Genomic DNA, 25,746 nt, shown 5'->3' with positions numbered 1-25,746 from the left:
GTGGCTGTGGTGTAGGCCGGCGGCTGCAGCTCCGATGAGACCCATAGCCTGGGAACTTCCATATGCCGTGGGTGCAGCCCTAAAAAAGACCAAAAAATTAAAAATAAATAAAATGAAAAATTAAAAGAATGTATTGTTTTTAGAGTTAAGTTTGGGATCCTGAATAGACATCTAATTACAGATTTCAAGTGTGCAGTTGAGTATGGCGTTTTAAGTTCAAAGGAGACGTTTGGTAAAGATAATCAGTTTTGAGACTCATCAGTACATGGCTTGTTTTTTAAATTATGAGTCAGAGAATGAAATCACTCCTGGAGGTGTAAGTGTAGAGAGATGTAGAGAGAGAGGACAGTCAAGGACGGACAGTGATATTTAGAGATGAGGAGATGAGGAATCAGCCGAGGAGGCAGGGAAAGGGTGATAAACAAGGCCCACCTCGTATCCCTTGAAGAAAATTTTCCAGGGAGGGAGTAATCAGTGGAGTCAGATGTGTCTGAGACATCAGTCAGAAGAAGAAGAAGTGACCGTCGGCTTTGGAAGCAATCTTGATGAGAATTGTTTTGTTTAACCTAGTTGGGATGAAAGTGTGGTTAAAATGGGCGTAAGAGAAAATGGAGAAGAAAAATGCATGCAGCAAGTGTGGACATTTCTTCTAAGAAGGGGGGTGCGGGAGCAGAAAGGGAGCTGTTATTGGGGTTGCTCTTTAACTAAAACAGCTCGTGTGTATGTAATGCTGGCGCGAAAGGAAAGATTCCGAAGGGAGGGGAGAATTCATAAAAACAGAAGGGATAAAATTGCGAGAGCCCTGTCTTTGCATAGGTAAGAGGAGGTAGGATCCCATGCATAAGAAAAAAGGTTTACATGAATAATTCACTCTGAGAAAGGTTACAAGCAAAGCTGCACCGAGGTCAGTAGATAACGGTGATGGAAGAGCAATGATTCACATAACACTTTGGGCTTTAATTTATTTATAGAATGAGAATGGTGATAATTAGCTTCCTTGACTTGTTTTGAAGATCGTGTGAAATAATGTTTATCATCAGTTTTTTGTGAATTACAAAGGGTTGTATAGATCCAAGCTAGTATTAAAAGCATTAGTAGGATCTGTATTTCCTACCATGTTAATTTTCCAAGTTTTCTCCTAAAGAAAAAAGAAATTACTCCTTAGCCTAAGGGAAAGCCCTTTCTCTAATAAGGCAAGGTTTTGTTGGGTGGGGGTGGAGAGAGGAGCCTGAAATAGAAATTGAGTCTCTAAGTTAAGAAGACATAAGGACGGGGAGTTCCCTTTGTTGGACATACAGTAGCAACAATATGCCAATAATAGGTGCTATAGTATGAGTACTTGCTGTGTGTTAGACCTCTTAGAAGTGTAGTGTATCAATTATCGTGTTTAATAAATGGATGAGTGAACATGCTGTTCATGGAGGTGAAACATGTCATGTGGTTCACTGAGGGTTGAGAGTATAAACATGTTTTTAAGTGGATGATAGTACAATTTGTAGAGACCGGGCAGCCTTGCTCATTTCATTCATTACTTCATTTTTTTATCCGTTAAGTATAAGATCCTGCTAGCTGAGACTATAACTGAGTATAGTAGCATCTCAGCCTTCCAGGTTTGCCTGTTAGCCTGGAATTTCTTCTAGGTGTATTGGAACGATGCTCTCCTTACACATATATCAGTGTAATTTTGAGGGGGGACTTTATGTATGATCAGTTTCCTTACATCTATGGCCAGTGTCATGCACAAAACAGACCGCAAAGTAGTCATTGTTGGATGAATGAACCAAAGTGATGCAAAAATAATGCATTGAATGATAGCTTTCAGAATGTTAGTTACCTACAACAGTGGACCACAATGAAAGGGATGGAATTCAGCAAGAACAAATGTGAATTCCCTTAGTGACTGACTTGTCGGATAAGGTGCTTAAGAAGGGGTAAATTTGAATATTGTAGAAGATGCTTGACTAAGGTGTGAGTTCTTGAACTGTGGACGTAGTAGCACCTGTCATAAACATTTAGAACATTTAGCTTCATCTGTCTCATGCCACTCTTTCCACTGCAGCAATGAGTATTACCCAGCAGATCTGCAAGTTGCCCCAACCCAGGATCTGCGAAGAAAAGGCAAAGGGCTGGCAGTGGAGGAAATGGAAGAGGAACCTGCAGCTGGAGACGATGAAGAGTTGGAGGAAGAGCTGGAGCCCCAAGATGAACCCTCCCAGAAGAAAAAGACAAGAAGAGCTGCAGCAAAGTAAGTTCAGCATTGCTGAACGATCACACAGCCATAGATCCAGGGCGAGTGGGAAGAGACTTCTTGTGGCCTCCCGTGAAACAGCCTGGGCCGAGAGAAATTATTCATATAATTATTCACCACAGTGCTTCATCTTTCTGGAATTTTCTTTTACAAACCAAAGAAAACTGCCAGTGTTCTGAGCTTTTGTTTGCTTGCTTATGTTTTATTTTTTTCTCGTTCAGCCACAGAATGTTAGAGTTGGTGGGGGGGCTTGGGAGTCATCTAATCACAGGTCCTTTTTCTGGTTGTTACATTCTCTTTCTGATTCTCTGAATAATTCATTTACCTAAATTGTTAGAATTTAGAAAGAAAAAGTGACTCTGCTTTCAGAAGTTACTCCAGCTTACTTGGAGATTGTCCATATTGGGGTCTCAGAGTTCCACCGGATTGATGCAGTGTTATTTTCACACTTTACATCTCATTTTTTTTTTTTTCTAGGGCCGAACACATGCATATGGAGGCTCCCAGGCTAGGGGTCCAATGGGAGCTAGAGCTGCTGGCCTATGCCACAGCCACAGCAACGCAGGATCCGAGGCACGTCTGTGACCTACACCGCAGCTCACGGCAATGCTGGATCCTTAACCCACTGGGCAAGGCCAGGGATCGAACCCACATCTTTGTGGATGCTAGTCAGGTTTGTTAACCACTGAGCCACGATGGGAACTCCTGCATCGCATTCTGATATGCCCACTTGTTGAGTGTTCCCAGGAGCCATTTAGGGTTCATCATTCAGCAACCGTAAGAGGTGCCTTCTGCTCAGTGCTGGGCTGCAGGGGTGAACCATGTATAGCCTCTGCAATGCAAGAAGCTCAGGCTAATGCCTGGTGAAATACTTTTATGGGAGAAATGTATATATTTTGTCTTTTTAGGGCCACACTGGCGGCATATGGAAGTTCCCAGGTTAGGGGTCGAATCGGACCTATAGCCACTGGCCTGCGCCACAGCCACAGCAACGCCAGATCTGAGCCAGGTCAGCAACCTATACCACAGCTCATAGCAATGCTGGATCCTTAACCCACTGAGCAAGGCCAGGGATACTAGTCAGGTCCGTTTCTGCTGAGCCATGATGGGAACTCCCTACAGGAGAAATATTTTTAAAGGGTTACAGGAGCACAGTAAAAAGATAACCTAATTCCAACACAAAGGGAAGACTTTTACAAAGGGGAGGCACCTTCAAAGCCGAAAGGCAAAAGTCTGCCAGGCAGCCAGGTCATGGAAGGACCTGCCAGCTCATAACAGTAGCACATAAAGACTGAAGCAAGAAAAATCATGGCCAGCCTTCACAAAACTCTAGTCCCTTCTCTGCCTCTGCATTCTCACAACTCTTGAGTGTTCTATCCCCTCCTACGGCCTCTGAGACAAAGGTTCGTGCTTGTATTTGTTTGCTGAATAACCAAATAAGCTCTTCATGCTTTCCTCCCTCGTCCACTCTCACCCCTGGACCTGTGCTGTGTCCTCCCCTCTTTCTGCAGCGCCCTCGCCTCGTTGCTGCCAAGTGAAATTCTAGTTATTCTTCAAGGCACACTTCCCGCTTCTTCACTGAAGCTCTTTCTGTCTTTCAAATGGAAATTCATTACCTTACCCAACTTCTAAGTTGTTTTTTTCTTCTTCTTTTTGGGGGGTTGGCGGGGGGCACACCATGGCACATAGACGTTCCCAGGCCAGGGATGGAATCCGAGCCTCATCTATGACCTACACCACAGCTGCGGCAGGGCTGGCACCTCAACCCACTGAGCCACAGCAGGAACTCCATAACTTCAAACCTTAACAGCTCTTCTTACTTCTAATCCGTTAAAATTAACTACTGTCCTTCTTGCCTTGGACAGTAGTTAATTTTTTGTAGCTCTTCCATGTAAATTAGAAACTCTTTAAGGAAAAATTCCTTGTCTTAATTAACTTTTCTGCCCTGTAGCCAAACCTAGATTATTGCTAGCGTTCGCCGTCACTGAAAATGTAAGTGGATGACCACATCCTTGGTGCCAGCTCAGCATAGTCACAGCCCAGTCTTATAATCCATGAAACCCGCTCCTCGCTGGCAAGTATTTAATGAGAACATATATATCACTCCTGTTCTCTGTCTCCTGGAGGCTACATGGCACACAAACAGTATCTAAAAAATGTTCAGGGAAGGAGTGTATATTTCAACAGCAAATTTTAAAAATTTGTAAAACTGCAAGGGCTCAGTGATAAATACTTATAGGGAGATTGTATCAGTCAGGACTTTCCAGAGAAGCAGAACCAATAAAGTGGAGATATTTTATGTGTGTGTAAAAATATTTATTTTTAAATAATTGGCTTATGTGCTTATAGGAGCCAGCAAGTCCAGAATGGCAGGCTGGGAGCTCAAGTAAGCTTGAATGCTGTAGTCTTGAATATGAAGTTTGTAGGATTTCTATGTAACAGTCTCGTGGCAGAAATCCTTCTTGGAGAAACATCAGTTTTTCACTCTTACAGCTTTCACTTGGTTGGATGAAGCCCATCCATGTTATTGAGGGTAATTGCCTTTAAAGTCCACTGATTGGAGTTCCCGCCGTGGCGCAGCGGAAACGAATCTGACTAGGAATCATGAGGTTGCGTGTTCGATCCCTGGCCTCGCTCAGTGGGTTAAGGATCCAGCGTCGCTGTGACCTGTGGTGTAGGTCGCAGATGTGGCTCAGGTCTGGCGTTGCTGTGGCTGTGTCGTAGGCCAGCAGCTGCAGCTCCAATTCGACCCCTAGCCTGGGAACCTCCATATGCCGCGGGTGCGGCCCTAAAAAGACAAAAAATAAAAATAAAATTAAGTCCACTGATTATAGATGTTAACGTGTACAAAATGTTTTCATCACAACACCTAGATTAGTGTTTTATTACATAAGTGGTTACTGTCACCTAGTCAGGTTGATACATAGGCATTTAAGCTAAATATAAAAATGAGTGCTTCCTTCACCACTCTTTTTCTTCAGTATCTGAAGAGATCATAACTTCCAGCCATTTTTCTCTATATTAACTCTCAGGACTTAAAAGTTTTGCTTTCTTTTGCCCAGGAGCAGAAAGATGCATTGTTTGTTAAATTCAGAGCTGAAGTACCACAATTTGTGTTCTTTCATTCAGTCCTTGCAGAAAACCGGAAAGGTCTTGTCTTTATTGAGATGAGGAACCTGAGACCAGGAGACATTTAGTGACTCTCCCCAAAGGCAGCAGCTCAGAGCGGCTTGGTTTGCACTTCTCTTCACTTCTCCTTGCTTGCGTTCTTGAAATAGGCAAATGAAATCTTTCCAAATCTTAACGGTTCTTTCATTCAGGGTTTTTCTTTTTCTTAAGTCCTAATACATCTTATAAATTATATACAGAGACATAGTGTTTTCTCAAGCATTTTAAAGCTTGTGGGGTCTATGAATTAGGAAGCTAAGCGTGTAAATGCAGGAGTAGCTGTCTTATTCTGTTTTAGTAGATAATGGGATTTCCTCGGAGCCAGCCCCATCTTCAGATTTAACTTCCAACTACAAAATATTGCCCTTTCTTCCTCCTTCTTGATAACAAGGGCCATGGTTACCCAAACTTGGACCTCTGTTGCCTGACATCAGTTTTTATGTTATATGGAAGTAAGGAAAGAGTTTCCACTGTGGCTCAGCAGTAATGAAGCCGACTAGTATCCATGAGGCCATGGGTTCAATCCCTGGCCCTGTTCAGTAGGTTAAGGATCTGGCATTACCGTGAGCTGTGACACAGGTCGCAGATGTGGCTTGGATCCTGCGTTGCTGTGGCTGTGGTGTAGGCCAGCAGCTGTAGCTCCAATTCAACCCCTAGCCTGGGAACTTCCATATGCCATGGGTGCAGCCCCAAAGAGACAAAAGAGAAACAAAAGGAAGGAAGGAAGCATCTATTTTCCCACTTTCCTATCTGCTGCATAAAAACTACTTGAGGAATCATTCCAGAAATCATGTGTGTTCAGTTGTGGAATTTATTACTGTTTTGATTCTTTCTACATTTGGTTTACTTTAAACCATTCTAAGCACATCCTGAATGATTTTCTGGGATAGGGAGTCTGGATTTTAGGGGAAGTCCTTCCTGAGATTTGGAATTTCTGAAGAATTATTTTGTAATGCAAATAATTAAAATTTGTCTGTATAATTAGCAATGAAACTATAGTCAAGGTCTTCTGAATACTTGTCGTAGAGACTAAAATTGGTAGGTACTGTCATCTTAAGAAAATCACGTCTGTTCTTTAATTTTGTTTTTTGTTTGTTTCTCTGTGTGTGTCGTTATTTATTTTTTAGGCAGTTAATTGCTCATTTGCAAGTTTTCTCTAAATTTTCAAACCCTCGAGCTTTATATCTGGAATCCAAATTATATGAGCTATATCTTCAGGTAAGTAAAATAAATTCTTGCCACCGTAGTTATATGTGAACTTTTTTCCTACCATTTTCTTTGCCAAGATAACTTTTAGGTTTTCAGTAATTGTTGAATAGGACCCATATCTACATTTTAGGTATAATTTTGTAAAATTAATAGATATTTTCTGTCTTGAGAAATAGTTTTAAACAGTACCGATTTAGTGGCTTTTAAAGGAATTTGGGTGACTAAACTTGATCATCTGTATTAACAGTGAGTATAGCAAAGAACTAGTTGTCTCATGAGAATCAGCTTTAGCAGGGAGTGGGGATGGGAGAGGAGGAGGGCTTGTACCCAGAGAACTGGCTACTTTTCACTGCCAGGCAAGTTATTAGCCTTTTGGGGCACTAGTGTTTCAGGATATGTTAGATTGCATGAAAGCAGATAGAATAATCGTGCACTGCAATCGCAATACATGACCTTGAATTCCAGAAAAGGTTGCTGAAAAAATTTCATGTCAGAAGCGGAGTAAGCATTGGGTGCATTCTAAACCATCTGGGTGTTTTTAAAATGAAACCTGTTTAATGTGGGTGTTTTTAAAATGAAACCTGTTGTTTCAGCAGAATTTATCCTTGTTTTGCCTTTAATTTGGATATAACTTGTTTATAAAGCCAAAGCTCAAAATTCTCAGCTGTCTATAGGAAGCAAAATTCTGAACTGACTGATCAGAGAGCCTGGGAGCATCTTATTGACTGCTGTTACCTTCTGGTTATCAGACCTTTTTCTCATCACAGGGCCAACCCAGTTGGTGTGCCAACCTAGATTCTTGTAGAGCATTGGCTTTGGCCAGAAAACAAGTAGGCCTGAGAGTCTGGTGTGTGGGATGTGGGTGTCAGAATCTTGTTTTGATTTTGTTTTTTGCATGTATTCTATTCAAATTCCTTTGCCTCCAGGAAAATGTAGAGCTGTTGTCAGGAATCATCTTTAACCCACGTCTAAAAATTTAGATCCTAAGAATTTTAATTTAGCCAATTAGCACAAGTAAACTATGATCCCATGGTATGTGTGTATATGACTTCATTAATTTCTTCTATAAAATATCATCCCTAGTTGTTGCTACACCAAGATCAAACTGTGCAAAAGATAACCCTGGATTGCATAATGACATATAAACATCCACATATCCTCCCTTACAGGTAAGTTATTTGAAGCTATAGAAACACTCGTGGGGTGGGAAGGACTGATTTTTATCTTTCCACCAGAGAGCCTCTCCTAAAACAATTTTGTAAAGGCCCAGGAAATGTCCCTCTTTTCTAAGAGGTAAATGTAATGCTGTTTTCAGCTGAAAACTGAAAGTGTATTTACTTGTTAAAGGTGCTTCTCCATCGATAACAAGGTAGTAGAGAGAATAAATGGATAAGTATGTGTTGAGAAGGTTATATCACTTTTTCTTGCTTTTATAATGTCATAAAATCTTGGTGATTACTTAGGGAATCATTATAATCATGCTCCAAGAACTGCAAAAAGCTTTTTGTATTATGATTTTTACTTTTTTGATAAACAGTCTATTTAATATAGTAACTTTACAATCACAACTGCATTTTTATTATAATATGGACTCAGTTGATTAACTCAATCCTGCTTATTAGTTAGACCAATTTGTACCCACTCAACAATAAATCCTATGTTATCCAAAAGCTTCATGCTTCTATTTACAGTAGTATAGCAAACCTCAAGTTATTTCTTTCTTTTAAGCATCATTCCACTAACAACTTTCCATCTCTGGCGTAAGAGTATTTAGTATTAGTCAACAAAGACAGCCATCCATTATTCTGAGAAATATTGTATTATGCTTTTTTAAATAGCTGAGTTATTGGCTAACCCCTTAAAATCCCTTTTACCTTTTATAATTTGAAAACTTGTCATTTTGGAAGGTATTTGGGTGAAGACTTTCCTTTGTGGATATCAACCACAGTATAACCTATTGCATTTATATATATATACATACACACACACACACACACACACACACACACATACACACACACACATATATACATATATATATATATTACTCATTACATTTTTTAAAAAGTATTTGTGCTTAATTCTATTTTTAAAGGGAAAACTTACAAAGATTGCTTGAAGACAGAAGCTTTAAAGAAGAGATAGTGCATTTTAGCATTTCTGAAGATAATACGGTAGTGAAAACAGCCCACCGAGCAGATCTGTTTCCTATTCTGATGAGGTATGTATACCATTTCAGAGCTGTTTTTTTAAAAGTTGATCACAAGAACAGTTGTGAGTATAGTATTATGTTTCTTTCAACAATTGTAATGGAATATTTCATTTTTAATTTTATTTATTTTTAAAATTGAAACTTTGGGGGAAGTAAAAATGTTATGAGACTTATTTTAGAATATTTTTTTCCCTAACATGAGGAAAGACCTTGCCGTGCTGTTATTTTAATAATACTGTTGGAATTCCTGTCGTGGTGCAGTGGAAATGAATCCAACTAGGAACCATGAGGTTTCGGGTTCGATCCCTGGCCTCGCTCAGTGGGTTAAGGATCCGGCATTGCCGTGAGCCGTGATGTAGGTTGCAGAGAGGCTGGGATCCTGAGTTGCTGTGGCTGTGGCATAGGCCGGCAGCTGTAGCTCCGATTAGACCCCTAGCCTGGGAACCTCCATATGCCGTGGGTGCAGCCCCCAAAAATCAAAAACTAAATAAATAAATAAAAATTATACTGTTAAAATTTGGAGTGCCCATTGTGACTCTGTGGTAATGAACCCAACTAGTATCTATGAGGATGCAGGTTCGATCCCAGGCCTCGCTCAGTGGGTTAAAGATCCCGGCATTGCTGTGGCTGTGGTAGAGGCCAGCAGCTGCCGTTCCGACTGGAACCCTAGCTTGGGAACTTCCATATGCCTCAGGTTTGGGAAAAAAAAACAAAAAGCAAAAAGCAAAACAAAACAAAACAACAACAAGAACCTGTTAAAATTAAATCCAGTATTTCTCTAAGGTGTACGATTGAGAATGAGTAAAAAATAGTTCGTTCATTCATTCAGTATGTAGTGAGTTAATGAGGTGTAAAAACTATTGGTTTGTGTTAATTATTTAACCATCTGCATTACAAAACTCTTTTTAGTTTTAATAGTTTTAACAGGATTTTCTGAGTAACAGTCAGTTGTTAGTCCCATTGAAAAACGCTGTGAGATCCCATCTTACCGAGGACAACAAAGGGAGTCCTTACTATTCCTTTAAGGTCCTGGTGTGGCCTAGCCCAGAAAGACCTCTGTAACCCCTCTTCTGTTCACCACTCCCCTCAGAGCCCACGCCACCTCTTTCTTCCTGATACTTAATCATCCGGCAAGGCCTTTTGTTGTTTATCTCCCTTCTAGAAGGCAAACGCCATGGCTCTTAGTAAACAGTGGTCACAGGAATTTTGTATTCTCTTTTATGATGTAACACCCCACCCCCGTTTTTCTGTTTTTTAATCTACACATTCCCTGTATAGCCTCGGAGAATTAATTAACTGTGGTGGTGGTGGTTGTGGTTGTCTTTGTCTTACTACTGGATTTAACAGGAATGTTTCTAGAAGCAGTCGTTCCTTTAAGTGTGGTCTGCTCCTTCTTGGTGGAGGCTGTCCCAGAGATGCTTTCAGGGGATCCATGAAGTTAAAACATTTTCATAATATTACTAAGTTATTACCTTTTTTCATTGTGCTTAACATTTGTGCTGACCAGGCAAAAGCATGATTAGGACGTGGCTCCAAACTGCTGGTCATTCTTTGTTGCCATTCTTCATTTCCACAGACCTGGATTCTAAAAAAATAAAATACAAGTTCCTGTTCCTGTGGCACAGTGGTTAATGAATCCGACTAAGAACCATGAGGTTGTGGGTTCGATTCCTGGCCTTGCTCAGTGGGTTAAGGATCCTGCGTTGCTGTGGCTGTGGTGCAGGCTGGTGGCTACAGCTCCAATTCGACCCCTAGCCTGGGAACCTCCATATGCCGTGGGAGCAGCCCTAGAAAAGACAAAATAAATAAATAATAAAAATAAAATAAAAAGCTAGTTTCACTCAATGCCATTGATGGATCTCAAGCCTTGAGTACTTGTCTTATTATTATTTTATAGGCCACAGTGGGAGGTATGCATAAAGCATGTCTGCTGCTCACTAGTTCCCATGGAATTTTTTTCATATTTTCCAAATAGCTGATGCATGTTATTATAGAATCATTCATGGTTAAAGATCTATTCAGAGTGCAAGACAGATAGATTTTCATGTAGCAGAGTTCACAACGGTCACTGACGCAGTTTCAGATTCCACCTGGCAACGAGCCTTTAAAGAAGCTGCCTCTTGTTGAGGTTTGGTGTAGTATCAGAGTAGAATATCGACAATTATCTGAAAAGAAAGGATTTAAGGAGCCTCCATACTGTTGTCCATAGTGGCTGCACCAGTTTACATTCACACTAAGAGTTTAAGAGGGTTCCCTTTTCTCTGTACCCTTTGCAGCATTTATTACTTGTAGACTTTTTGATGATAGCCATTCTGACAGTGTGAGGTAATTCCTCATTCTAGTTTTGATTTGCAAGAAATGTGTGTTTTTAGGCAAAATTGGTATATAGTTTATGTTTGTTCCTTAACGCATCTTGATATCACAATTATTCTACATTCATAAATGAAAAAGAACTGTTTTCTTCTTTCTCTGCTGTGAAAGTTTTTCCTTGAAAGTTTGAAAAATTCATCTGTAAAAATTAGTGTGCTCCAAGTTTACTTATGATTACTGATCTATTCATGTTTTCTTAAGTTATTTTGCTTATTTATATGTATATTTTTCCAGAAAATTACCCATGTAATTGAAATCTTTCCAGTTTCCTTGTTACTTACAGTTATACTCGCTTATTTTATTTCCTTTTAATCTATATATTCTTGCTTTCCTTTCTTCTTGATTAGACTTCCCTCTGGCTTACTTATTTTATTGCTTTTTTTCCTCCTCCACAGAACCACCTTCCAGCCATTGTCTTTATTATTTCCTTCTTCCTGCTTCTCATAGCCTTGTTTTTGTCGTTGCTGTTTTTAAATCTCTAGATTAAGTATCTAATTTCTCTTTTCATTCTTCCTTGTCTTAGAATACATCCATTTAAATCTGTTGGTACTCTAGCCTCTTAGGAAAACAAAACAACTATGTTTTAGGATTAATGTGCAAAGAAATGATGTGTTAGAAGTAATGTGCAAACAAATAATGTTCTTTGGACTTTTCAGAATTTTATATGGCCGAATGAAGAATAAGACTGGGAGTAAAACTCAAGGGAAATCTGCTTCCGGCACCCGCATGTCCATTGTTCTGAGATTCCTCGCCGGGACCCAACCTGAAGAGATCCAGATATTCTTAGACCTGCTCTTTGAACCTGTGAAGCACTTTAAGGATGGTAGCTGTCAACTACCTGCCACTCTGAATGCGTGTTGTCTGCTTTGATCTGCTCTCTCAGGCTGTTTCTCACATTCTCGAGCATCTTTCTAACAGGGTTGCTTCTCCCAGTCTCAGTGGTGGTCTTTTTGCTGCCATGCAATTCACTTTAGACCTAGATTGAATTAGGAGATCCTGGGGATTATCATCATCCCTGTGCTGATAATAACCCCCTGATCAGGAAATGTACATTTTGTTGTTGTTGTTCATTTAGGCCACTTGATAAATAGTATTTATCCTTTTGCAATGAGTAGGTTTCTCCTAAAACATGCTGCAAAATTAATCTTTTTTTTTTTTCTTGCTTTTTAGGGCCCCACCTCTGGCATATGGAGGTTCCCAGGCTAGGGGTCCAATCGGAGCTACGGCTGCCAGCCACAGCCACAGCAATGCAGGATTCAGGCCTCATCTGTGACCTACACCACAGCTCACGGCAATGCCAGATCCTTAACCCACTGAGCAAGGCCAGGGATCGAACCCACAACCTCATGGTTCCTAGTCAGATTCGTTTTGCCTGGGCCACCACGGAAACTCCTCAGTTGATCTTTAAAATAACCACATTGTTTCATGACTTGTTTCCATTTTACACATAAGGAAACCGAGGCTTAGAAGGGTAAGTATTTCGCCCATACTGAAGCTGGGATTTGAACCCAGATCTTCCTGACTATAGTACCTAATTGTCTTGCTTTAAGCACACAGGTGTTTATCTGTAGGATGATGTGCTGTGCTTTTGTGATATTGTCCTATGAAGGAAACTGACTGTAATGAATGCAGAAGTTTTGTTCAGAGTAATTGCCTCTGTTTTAAGAGGGTAGCTGTAAATGATACTTGTGGATAGACCATTTAGGTCTATGAATCAATAAGTTCATGATCTCATGGCAGTTGGTTTGAAGTAAAGCTCAAGTACTAACAATTCAGGTCTTTTAAGTAAATTAGTAAATCAGTATGGTACCTATTTTTAAAGGACTATTATTTATTTACCAGGGGCTGTAAGATAAATAAAACACTTGATTTTCGGCATTAAAGGAGCTTATAATATAGCAAGACATTTTCTTTGGAACCATTGAAGTTAGCACAGTCCATGAAAGCTGTGAAAGAGAAAATGTATGGCAAGTTGATAGAATAAAATGGAATTCCTCAGGTTTTGAGAAATAGTATAAATAGACTGAGAATTGGGCTTAGAAACTTAGTTTTGTCACAAGTTTCTTTTTTCTTTTTTTCTTTTGCTTTTTAGGGCTGTACCTGCAGCATATGGAAGTTTCCAGGCCAGGAAGTTGAACCAGAGGTACAGCTCCGGGCCTGTGCTACAGCCACAGCTTTGCAAGATCTGAGCCTCATCTGTGGCCTGTACCACAAGCCCATGGCAGTGCTTGATCCTTAATCCACTGACTGAGCCAGGGATCGAACTAGCATCCTCATGGATTCTAGTTGGGTTCGTTTCCACTGAGCCACAATGGGCACTCCCTGTTTCGTTACTCTCCTTTATTCCTCAGTTGCCTCATCTATAAAGTGATATAGTAAAACCTTCTGTATCCAGCTTATTGAATGTTTGATAAGAATCAAAAGGAGAAAAATATAGGTAAAGTACATTATCGTCTATAAATCATAACAATAGAAGATACTGTATTCTTGAGGGAAAGTGAAAGGATGCCGTAATTATCAATAGTAATGAACATACAGACAGCCAAAAACACATGAAGAGATGTTCAATACAACAAACATTAGAGAAATGCAAATCAAAACTACTATGAGATACCACCTTACACTAGCCAGAATGGCCCCCATCAAAAAGTCTACAAACAATAAATACTGGAGAAGGTGTGGAGAAAAGGGAACTTTCCTACACTGTTGGTGGGAAAGTAAATTGGTACAACCACAATGGAAAGCAGTATGGAGGTTCCTCAAAAACTAAAGACAGAATTACCATATTATCCAGCAACCCCATTTCTGGACATGTATCTAGAGAAAACCATGACTCAAAAAGATACATGCGTTCCAGCATTCACTGCAGCACTATTTGCATTAGCCAAGATATGGAAACAACCTAAATGTCCATCAACAAAGGAATGGATCAAAAAGATGTGGTACATATATACAGTGGAATATTACTCAGCCATGAAAAAGAATGAAATAGTGCCATTTGCAGCAACATAGATAGACCTAGAGGTTATCATACTAAGTGAATTTAGTCAGACAGTGAAAGACAAATATCATGATATCATTTCTATATGACATCTATTTAAAAATGAACTTATTTGCAAAACAGAAACAGATTCATAGACTTTGAAAAACTTAGAGTTACCAAAGGGGACAGGTAGTTGGGAGCATAAGATGGACTTGGGATTTGGGGTTGGCATATGCTCACTGAGGTAAGTGAAATGATTGGCCAAATAGGACCTGCTGTTTAGCACAGAGAACTCTGTCCAATGTTCTAAAAAGAAAAAGAATCTAAAAGTGAATGGATGTGTGTTCATGTATAACTGAATCACTTTGTGGTACAGTGAAAAATATTGCAACATTGTAAATCAACCCTACTTAAATAAAATTTTTAAAAATGAAAACAAGTAGTAACAAACTAATATTTCCCTTCATCTCCTGTCTTTGCTTCTCTCTTTTTCACTAGGAGAATGCCATTCTGCTGTCATACAAGCAGTAGAAGACTTGGATTTATCTAAAGTTCTTCCTTTAGGTCGTCAGCATGGTATCCTAAATAGCCTTGAGATAGTATTAAAGAACATTAGCCATTTGATCAGCTCTTACTTACCAAAGATTCTGCAGATACTCCTCTGCATGACTGCAACTGCATCACACATCCTTGACCAACGAGAAAAGGTGAGAGATTCACTTTAGATGCTGATTTCTTGGGCTAATACAAATCTATGTTTTACTTGAGAATTTGGTGGGACCTGAATATTTAACATCCTTCTAGGTTAAATCTTTCTTATGTAAAGCATCTCTTTAAAATGGCTTTTGCTATAATGGGAATCTTTACCTTTATAAATATTTATGAATAGCTAAAAATGCAGATTATATCAAGTATCTATTTTAAAAGGAGATGAGACGGTAGGAAGGGAGTTAGTTCTATATACATCTCAGAAACCAGAGTCAGAGACAGTTGAGCTGGGTTTCTTAGATTTTAACTTCAGGAGCCTGGAAGTCTAGGACATCTTTCAACTCTCATTTATTCAGAATGGTTGGAGAACAATGTTAGCATTGTCCTTGTTATTTTGAGATAGAGTTTCCTAGAGCTCTTTTAAAAGTAAATGCTTGCCTGCTGTAAGTGCAATGTTTTAAATAAACGTAAGTAGCAAGATTGGGCAAGACAAGCTAGCTAGCTAACTGCCAAGAAGCTTCATAGGTGGTGCTTAGGAAATGTTTCCTGAATTATATTCGAGACAATAGATTTATGTTCTGTTGAAACCAGTATGTGGACATAAGTATACTTTTTGAAGTTTAAGAAAACCATGTTTTAAGGGACTCAAGGCTCCTTGGAGAAAATGGGACTTGAAGTAAATAAAGATCTAGACTCAGCTCTCTGCTGTTGATTCTCTGCTCTAATTCATTTGTTTTGATTTATGGATATTCCTGGTGAATTGCCTCTCAAATACAGTCATAACTGAAAATTGACTGCCAAATTTTATGCTGCTTTTTCAGACTGCGTGGATATTAATTTGCTTTAGTAATGAAATAATATCCTCTGATTACCAAGATCCAGAGATTTAAAATTCACCCTTCATTTTTGGAGGCACTATTTTGTTTCCATCATTATTTCACTCATCCCTTCAACAAATATTAATTGGGCCCCTCCTGTGTGTCAGGCACTGTGCTAAGCACTAGGATGAAGCAGCAAACACAAGTTCATGTCCATTTAATTATTCAGTAAATACTTAAACCTGCTATCTGCCAGACATTGTTGTAGGTGGAGAATGAGATGATAAGGACTCAATCTCTTGGGGAGAAGATTATAAATAAATACATAAATAATTAGAATCATGCCAGATGGCAAGTTCTAAGAGGAAAATGAACACAGCAGGCTCCTCTGCAGATCTCTGAAGCTCATTCTCTGTGTCACTCTCTCCTCTCTAATCCCCTGCCTTGTGAATTCTGGCCACCATAGCCTCCCCAAGTTACACAACTCTGTCTCCTCATTTTAGGAAGGTTGTTGGATTCTGCCTGCTCTCTTTCTTCCCACAGCAAGGCCTGAAACTCTCCAGGCAGGAAGCTGGGGAAGGTGTAGGGCTCATCTCGCCTGTTTCCCCTCCTTCAGGCATTATCGTCCTCTGCTGCTTGCTGTCCAGCGTCCAGAAATCATTGTGTCGTATTCTGTTCAGTCTATTAGTGTCTTGAGAGGGGAGGTTAAATCTTGTCCTGACTAGAAGCAGTAAAACCACCGGAAAGAAGCAGGCAGAACAGTCCTCTGACCCACACAGGGTTGGGAACAGCTCCTGTTCCCTGCAGCCAGAGCAGAAACTGTGTTAAGACCTGGGGCATCGGGCAGAGTCCTTGGAAGGGGGTTGGTTCCATGGTGGAGCCAGGGGATCCCAGGAGGAAAGGCTACCATGACACCATCTAGCAGAGCTTACAAAGGTCAAACCTTTTCCAGTTAAGTTAACTGCATCCCAGTGGAAAGCTCAAAAAACTTCCAGATGGTTTAAACGAAACTAGAATTCAGTGTCTGACATCCAGTCAAGTATTACTTGGCATGCAAGGAAAGAGGAAGATTTTCCAGCCATTGGAAGAACATTTCAGGCAGAGAAAATGACTAGTATTGCCAAGTCCCTGAAGCAGAACAGTCTTGACATATTGTAAGAAGAGATAGAAGGTGGAGGTGGCCAAAGCACAATGTATAAGACGAGGTTAAGGAGTTGCCATCGTGGCGCAGTGGTTAACGAATCCGACTAGGAACCATGAGGTTGCGGGTTCGGTCCCTGCCCTTGCTCAGTGGGTTAACGATCCAGCGTTGCCGTGAGCTGTGGTGTAGGTTGCAGACTCGGCTCGGATCCTGCGTTGCTGTGGCTCTGGCGTAGGCTTGCGGCCACAGCTCCGATTCGACCCCTAGCCTGGGAACCTCCATATGCCACGGGAGGGGCCCAAGAAATAGCAAAAAAGACAAAAAAAAAAAAAAGACGAGGTCAAGAGATAGGTAGGGCCTTGCAGGCCGTGGCAGGGAGCTGGATTTACTCTGAAGTGTCCTCAGAAACCTCTGAGAGGTTTGAAGCAAGGGAATTAGAAGGTCAGTTTGATGTTTTAAAATTACCACTTTGCTTTGTTGGAAAAGAGGCCATGGGTGGGGGCAGGAGGGGAAGCTGAAAAGAGGTCTTGGAAGGTCTTTTCCCCTGGGTTACGTGAGAGCATCGGGGCCCTACGGAGAATTCCGTGAGAATTTGACTTTTTGCCTCACGGTGTGGTAGTGACTACCTACACACGGATATATTAAATCACGGAAGGTCAGAGGTTTTACAACCCCTCTATAAGTCCTCTGACTTTTTGGTTAACTTAGAAGTTACTCAGTAATGAGGTCTTTCTCCTGAGTCAACAATCAGTAACTCAAAAGATCATTTACGCAATTTCACAGTTCTTTAGGTCGTGAAGTGCTAGTCTTCTTGACAGATAGGAGCTTCCTTTTCTTTTTTTTTTCCTTTCTTTCTTTTGTTTAATTCTTGGACAAGTCCAAGGCATTCCTTGAGGTTCTGCAATGAATTATGGCACAGTAATATTACTCAAGTGAATTAAAGTTCTACATTTATGTGTTTGCGCTGTTACATATTTATTACTTTTTGCTTTCAGATCATCCAAGGCATTGACTGACACTGAAATGTGTGTCTTGAGGGATTTTGAGGGTTGTTTTGGTTTGGATTTGGGGGTTTGTTTTTGTTTGGGGGGTTTTGGTTCATTTAAGCAGTGAAGTAACTTGCTAATATCCATAAACTCAGTCATATGGACTGTTCCTCTAGGAAATAAAGTCTGCAGTTGCTTATTTTCAGGATTTTTCTCCAGTTTAGTCAACAGTTACTGAGTAGACTGTAGTTCTAAAAGAGAAGAGAACATACAGATCCTGCTTGATGGGGAGGGGGCTGATGAGAATGCGGAAAAGGAGGGCGTCTGACTTGGTGTCCTGTTGGCCAAGGTTAGTTTCTTATTGCTCCAGGGGATACCATGCTTTTTCAAATATCATAGTTTTAGTCTTTCACCAAATAGGATCCAGCTGAAAATATTGCCAGTAGAAATGAAGCAGAAGAGAATGACGTGTATCTCATGCTTGCCTGTCATCTCCTGTCTTTATAACTTGTACAGTGAGATAATTACCCAGAAGTAAACAGTAGAAACTGGATAGGTATGTGGGCGATCATGATTCCTCAGACTTGGACAGCAAATTAATGGCATCTATGTTCCTACTCTTTTGAATTTAAAATGTACCGTTTCAGATTCACATACTTGTGTTGATCAGATGGTCAGATTGTTGTGACAGGTAACTTCCCTATTAGTTTTCTTCATGATATCTCGGCCTTAACACTTGACATTCGTTATGTTAGAGCATTTGCGCTTCTTTCAGACGTTTTAGCAAGTTTATAGATTTTAATGTCAGCAGTTAAGGTCGTGTAAAAATAAGTTGCCACTTAATATATCCAGAGCTCACACTATATTAATAAAGTGGAAGAATGGAACTAGAGACTCTCATACTAAGTGAAATAAGTCAGAGAGAGAAAGACAAATAGCATATGGTATCCCTTATATCTAGAATTTAGTATGTGGCACAAATGAACCTTTCCACAGGAAAGAAACTCATGGACTTGGAGAACAGAGTTGTGGTTGCCAAGGGGGAGGGGGAGAGAATGGGATGGACTGGGAATCTGGGGTTAATAGATGCGGACTATTGCCTTTGGAATGAATAAGCAATGAGATCCTGCTGTATAGCACTGGGGACTATATCTAGTCACGTGTGATGGAGCATGATGGAAGATCATGTGAGAAAAACAATGTATACATGAATGTGTGTGTGACTGGGTCGCTTTGCTGTACAGTAGAAAATTGACAGGACACTGTAAAGCAAGTATAATGAAAAAAATAAAGATCATTAAAAAAAAAAGAACATTTAGGGGTCGAGACTTCCTTGATTTGTTTGGTTTTTACAACATTCTGTGCTTGAGAGAAATCTCTTTGAGGCCTTTCTCTTTCCTCTGCCTGGCCTAAATCTCTTGAAGACCTTCTGCCTCTTTCATGAAGTTTTACCCTTCTCTAATTTATAGTAATTCTTCTATCAAATATCTTTGGCATTTTCCATCTCTCATATAATTCGATAAAGTTTCCTTCAGTAAGATTTTCATTTGAGGCCAGGACTCTGGCTAGCATGCCATTGAACCCATTGGTAGAAGCTCAGTGTATTTTTCTACAATGAACTGAAAAAGATTGGCTGCATTATTTATAATTTTGTAACTCATAGGGAAGGAGATGCCAGTGGAAGTAGCAATATCTGTTCTTAAAAGAAATTTGCTGTTGATTTAGACATCTGCCCATGCCAGCCTTTATGCCTCTAAAAAGACAAACCGTTTTTTTTTTTTTTTCCGGATTGTATTTTTCTTGGAGTTGTATATTTTGAGCTCTTTCCAGCCCTTAATTCAGTCACCTCATTCTCTTTTACTGCACAAAGTATGAAGAGACCGAAAATTCTTTAACTAGACTAATTTTAGCAAGAATAATCAAAACTCCTAGTCTTAAAAAAAAGATGAAAATAATAATAATAGAAAACAAGAACAAAGTGAATTTCATTTGAAGTGAAGGTTTAAATTTTTTTCCCCTAATCTGAGGCATTGTGATGGCAGGAAAAGTTTCAATTAGGGTGTTCAAAGTCTCTTTTTCTCCCTTCTTGTTCAATGAGAAAAACCGTATGGCTTGCTCTGTTGATGTTTCCATGTGAAGCAGAACCAGAGTCGACAGACTTAATAACAGGATTTCCCATTTGATTCCTATCCTTCTGAGCAGGTGTACCTCCCGGAGGAGTCAAAGGTAAAAACAGTGTTTTTTTAAATGGAAGATCTTTATTTTTCAGATACAGCTGAGGTTTATTAACCCACTGAAAAATCTAAGGCGCCTTGCAATCAAAATGGTAACTGATATCTTTTTGGATTGGGAGTCCTATCAGTTCCGAACAGAAGAAATTGATGCCGTGTTCCATGGCGCAGTCTGGCCCCAGGTGAACCTCAATTTCTACATTCTGCCCAGATACCTTCTGCTTCTTCCTTTGTTATTTCTTCACCAGCACAGCCTACACCCAGACAGGAATGCCTGTATTGGTCCTTTCATTCAGGTCAAGATTGTTTCTTGTAGTTTCAGAACACTTTTCTTTGTCTCCACTACCACCTAAAGCTCAAGAGCTAGTGTGTGCAAAATACCGTGACATTTATACTTAATTAGAGTACAATTGTGTCTCTTAAGCAAAGGTGACTTTTGTAGCATCTCACATAATGTGCCTCTGGGTTTTAACAAGCATGAGGGTAAATACACAGGGTTTTTGTTACTTATTTCCTTGTTTGATTTCTCTGGTCATCACCATTTGGTGACAATAACTCCTGTAGTTACAGCTAAGACCATAGAAGAGACTTGATTTTAAGAAAGATTTTTCAGGAGTTCCTGTCGTGGTGCAGCGGAAACGAATCCGATTAGGAGCTGTGAGGTTGCTGGTTCAATCCCTGCCCTTGCTCAGTGGGTTAAGGATCCAGCATTGCCGTGAGTTGTGGTGTAGGTCACAGATGAGGCTCAGATCCGGTGTTGCTGTGGCTGTGGTGTAGGCCAGCAGCTGTGGCTCCAATTGGACCCCTAGCCTGGGAACCTCCATATGCCACGGGTGCAGCCCTAAAAAGACAAAAAACAAAAAAAAGAAAGATGTATCGTTGCTCACTTTGACCTTTAAATGGTAATCTCTGTCCCTTGTCTCTCTCATCCTCCGATATGATTGCTATCCTTGTTCTGCTTTTTCAGTTTTTTTTTCTACAGTTTGTGTATATGTTTTTATTTTGTTTTCTGTTTTTATTTTGTGTCCTAGATCAACAGGCTTGGATCTGAGAGTCAGTATTCTCCTACTCCACTGCTGAAGTTAATTAGTATCTGGAGCAGAAACGCAAGGTGTATAATCTTTTTCCTTCTAAAATGACAATGATTTAGACTAATCTAGTCAAAACTAGTCAAGGGAACTAATACATGGAAAGAGCATAATAAACTGCTTTTAGTGCAGTTAAACTATTAGGATAAGGTAGTCAAATAAGGTAGTCAAATCTCAAAGTACATAGTTTGAAGAAAAAGATAAGTTGCTGAGCGATAGGTACAGTGTGATCCAGGAAAAATGCTTTTATATGTGCATGTGTGTGTATAAATATAACATGAAATAGAAAATTATGAAAGGGAACATGGGAAACTATTAGTGTCACTGTAGCGTGTGGAGGCTTGGTGGGCCAGAGCAGGAAAGGGCTACTTTTCATGATACATCTTTGGAGGGTTTGAACTGTTTATAACAATAAAAAAGGAAAAAATAGATAAAATAACATTTTGTAATTTAATATAAATTGAAATTATAGAGTACATATTATATCAAAACTTACACATTTGTTGCTGTTTTTGTAGTTTCATTAAAACTTGAAAATTAATAGTATTAGAACTGATATGGCTGTTATTCCAATGTGTAGTAGTTGTGTCAGCAGTTTGATTTGACCTGGCAGGGGGAAAAACAGATGTGAAACACACTAGGTAGTCATATCATCACTTAAAAATTTTAAAAAGCTGTTTTGTAGTTGGCATTCTATGTCTTTTTTTTTTTTTTCTAGTTCCCACTTAAAATCAGAAAAATTTCACAGGTTTTGTAAGTTTTCTAGGTCACTATCTTCTTTGTTAATTTTAAACTCCATCTAACTATGCATTCATTGCTCATGGTCATAAATCAACATCCTTTTGAGGACATTATAAGCCACTTACAGAACCTTCATCTGCCGATGGTTCAAAGATGCTGTGTTACAGACCAAACGCATATTGACCGAAGAGTCTGGAAACTTTACCTATGTGTTTATCTCCGTGATGGAAGCAGTCTTAAGTTGACCCTGATCTTTTTTGAAGAATGAAAGAATAAAAGAAAATGCTTTATTATCGATTCAGTGATGTTTACAATCTTAGCATCACTTTTTACAGAATTAGGCATCATACTATATATAACTAGGTTTTCATTTTTTTTTCCCATATATATTATGTCATGACCGTTTCCTTATGTCATTAAACAGTCTTCAAAGACAAACCAAACACTTTGGCATTGTCTTCTTCAGGAAAGCCTGTTTTATTTTTACTGGTCAGAAGGGCTCCTTTTATTTACTTCCCAGTTTGAGAAAGCAGTTTCATCTCTTGTTTTATCATTGGACATTTACAGGCAGCACCTCATAGGCATACTTGAAGTGCTTTCTAGTTGTATCATTGTTCTACACATAAGCCATGAGGACTTTCTTCCAAGAAGACTTTATCGCGGGGCCTCAATTTGATGTAGGCTGGGTCTGTGATACTCAAAGATATAGAACCACAGCAGCCGCTTCATTCTCTTCTACAGTTTCTTGCTCATTGACAGTAATGGAGATGAAAATATGTAAAGTGTCTTGCTTGGTGCCTCCCCATACTTACCCCCAGTGTCTTTTGGACATGTGAATATAACCTCTTAGAACTTTCCGTTTGTCAGGACTTCAGTATGATAAAGTGTTGGAGCTCTTTCTCCAGGGACGATGAATTGGTTAAAGCCAAACTTTGAATTTTTTCAGATTGGCCTTCCTCCTAATTGTTGGGCTTGCATCTCTGGCTGTAAAACAGTTGCTAGTTTGCCAGTGGCCAGAGAGCCTTTGTATTCTCTACCCTTTGAGGGTGTCGTTTGTGTGAGTCTTACATTATTGGGAATGGATTTATCCCCCTCCCTTGACAAATGATCCTAATCTCTGAATGTTGCATATCCTGATACAGCAAATTTTTTGTTTGGGCTGTTGATCTGCACCACTAATTTTCGTTAAGGTGGTGCATTGGTCTTTATGTGAGCATATAAACATTCACCTTCTAGAAGGCTTATGATAGAAAAACACCCTTTCTTTTAGGAAGGAGCTTAGACTGTGGTTCAGAGCTCAGCTCTGCCATTAGCTCAATGGCTTTGGATGATTCTCCAATTTCTTCATCCGTAATGTGGGGACAGTGTTACTACCTCATAGAGATGTTATGAGGATTAAATGAGAAATGTACATAAAGTGCCCAGATAATACAGTGCTTTACCTAAAATTATTTCCCATTGAATTTTAGATTTTAAAGTAATTTTCCTCTTGAATAGTCTTATTAGTGAGCATATGTACACATAAATATTCATTAAACAACATGAAAGTTCACATGCAAGATGTTTTTAGAAATAACCATGTTGAGAAAGAAGGTGACTATTTCATTGGGGGGTTTTTTGCAGATATTTCCCCTTCCTGGCTAAACAGAAACCTGGGCACCCGGAATGTGACATCCTGACCAATGTTTTTGCAATTCTCTCAGCGAAGAATCTCTCAGATGCCACAGCCAGTATTGTGATGGAAATAGCTGATGACCTTCTTAGCCTGCCAGATTTCGAACCCACAGAAACAGTTTTCAGCTTGCCGGTAACTGGATGTATATACGCAGAAAGTGGAGATGGTATGTTAGCTGTCCAAAGCAAATGATGCTTATACTTCTGAGGTATTGTTTGGGCCCTCAGGATGGAAAATTCGATAGACTCTGACTCTTTTGATACTATTAAAAGGGTTTCTTTTCTCTAGGACTTCATACTGATTGATGGAAACTGAATTTTCGTTGCCGTGGGTAGAAATTCCAATTATTTATAGTCCAGAAATCTCAACTATCCTCCAGGACATTTTCAAATGATTTCCACTGTCACGTCTCTGACTTCTTCACACTGTATTATCCTAACAATCCTTTTACTCCAACCAAAAGTGGTTTCAGTAAAGCCTCAAGGGTCTCGTGTAAAATTTTAATTTAGCTAATGATATAGATGTTTTAACTAAAAATAAAGTTATTTAATCTTTAGAGTTGAAATTTATTAAGTTTCCAAGGGAATTGAGTAATTTCTTTTTCTGTCATTAAGGAAGATACCATACGATTATCCTTTAAGAGAATAGTTAAAATCAGTACATTTGTCAATGTTTATTTCAGAGTCTATCACAATAGGAGGACGATTAATTCTACCTCATGTGCCTGCAATTCTCCAGTATCTCAGCAAAACCACAATAAGTGCAGAAAAGGTGAAAAAGAAGAAGAATAGAGCACAAGTCAGTAAGGAACTTGGCATTCTTTCAAAGTAAGTGATGTATTGGTCCTTAAAAGATAATATTACCACCTGTAGTTTTAACTTTTTAAAACATTTATAGGAGATCCTGCTGTGGTGTAGTGGGTTAAGGATCTGGCATTGTGGCAGCTATGTCGTAGGTCACAACAGCAGTCCAGGTTTGATCCCTGGCTTGGGAACCTCCATATTCCATGGATGCTGCCAAGAAAAAATAAAAATAAAAAATTATATTTGGTTTTTCATTTGTTTTAACAGAGTAATAAGCTGAAAAGGTTTTCAGTATTTTAAATACTCTATTTTTAAGTTAATGTAGAATTTTCTTTCTCTGCCAGAATAGACCTTTTATCTGCCTTCATTTAATTATAAAAGATAACAGACTTTAAAATTCTAAGACTAATAGATTTGCATGTTTATTAGCCTTTGCATATTTTGTTCAATTAAAATTTTGAGTTACATGGTTTTTTTAGTGTAATTCATAAAAATAATCTAAAAGAGCAGTTTGCTTTGTTTTTTTAAGAGTCAGGAAGATCTTGTAAGAGTTTATAAGTATTCTCTTTGGCAATAGACCTGGTAGAATATAATTGTGATTTCTATAAAGTGTCTGGTTGGTAAATCATAGTGCAAACAATGATTCTATCTTATTTTTTGTCTTTTTGCCTTTTCTTGAGCCGTTCCCGCGGCACATGGAGGTTCCCAGGCTAGGGGTCTCATCGGAGCTGTAGCCACTGGCCTACGCCAGAGCCAAGCAGCACAGGATCTGAGCCAAGTCTGCAACCTACACCACAGCTCATGGCAACGCCGGATCCTTAACCCACTGAGCAAGGCCAGGGATCGAACCCAAAACCTGATGGTTCTTGGATTCGTTAACCACTGCGCCACCTTGGGAACTCCAGTGATTCTATCTTAAATTCTAGATTGTTACAGAGCTTAGTTGTTGGAAGTTTATTTTTTCTTTTACTTTCAACCACAGCAAAAAAGAGTATATTAGAGTCTTTCAGAAACTTTTAAATGTTTTGTTTATAGTAGTATATTTTTAAGTTACAAAGAATGGAAAAGCACACCAAACACATTAGGTTTTATCGTAGTACATGATAGTGAGAAAACAGTAAGTGATTAGGCACCAGGAAGACAGTGTTTGAAAGGCGTGCTCTCGTACTTCTTGCTGAATGACGTCAGCTTCCCGGAGCCTCAGTTTTCTCTGGGCAAAGTAGGGTTAATAATTCCTACATTGTAGGGCTATTGTGGGAGTGAAATTGAAATTCGGTATGTAAAGCCTGCTTACAAGTCTTGGCACTTATAAAATATCGTTTCCTTATAAAATAAGCAATACCAATTACTACTTATAGCATTGGG

General features: G+C 39.4%; 1 protein-coding gene across 3 annotated transcripts in view; it reads left to right on the top strand.

Moving 5' to 3' along the window:
• UTP20 (UTP20 small subunit processome component) overlaps positions 1–25,746 on the top strand; it is a 100,276-nt gene that overhangs the window by 34,298 nt on the left and 40,232 nt on the right. For all 3 annotated transcript variants that reach the window (XM_047788182.1, XM_047788183.1, XM_047788184.1), the window contains 10 exons: positions 2,060–2,245; positions 6,544–6,634; positions 7,709–7,794; positions 8,721–8,846; positions 11,864–12,030; positions 14,689–14,897; positions 20,113–20,256; positions 21,106–21,185; positions 23,527–23,744; positions 24,261–24,405. In XM_047788182.1, the coding sequence (XP_047644138.1) occupies positions 2,060–2,245; positions 6,544–6,634; positions 7,709–7,794; positions 8,721–8,846; positions 11,864–12,030; positions 14,689–14,897; positions 20,113–20,256; positions 21,106–21,185; positions 23,527–23,744; positions 24,261–24,405 (1,452 nt within the window). The remainder of the gene's footprint in view (positions 1–2,059; positions 2,246–6,543; positions 6,635–7,708; positions 7,795–8,720; positions 8,847–11,863; positions 12,031–14,688; positions 14,898–20,112; positions 20,257–21,105; positions 21,186–23,526; positions 23,745–24,260; positions 24,406–25,746) is intronic.

The sequence above is a fragment of the Phacochoerus africanus genome, chromosome 7 (assembly GCF_016906955.1).
Source record: "Phacochoerus africanus isolate WHEZ1 chromosome 7, ROS_Pafr_v1, whole genome shotgun sequence".
In the NCBI taxonomy this organism is placed as follows: domain Eukaryota; kingdom Metazoa; phylum Chordata; class Mammalia; order Artiodactyla; family Suidae; genus Phacochoerus; species Phacochoerus africanus.
This window is presented reverse-complemented; position numbering and strand designations above follow the sequence as displayed.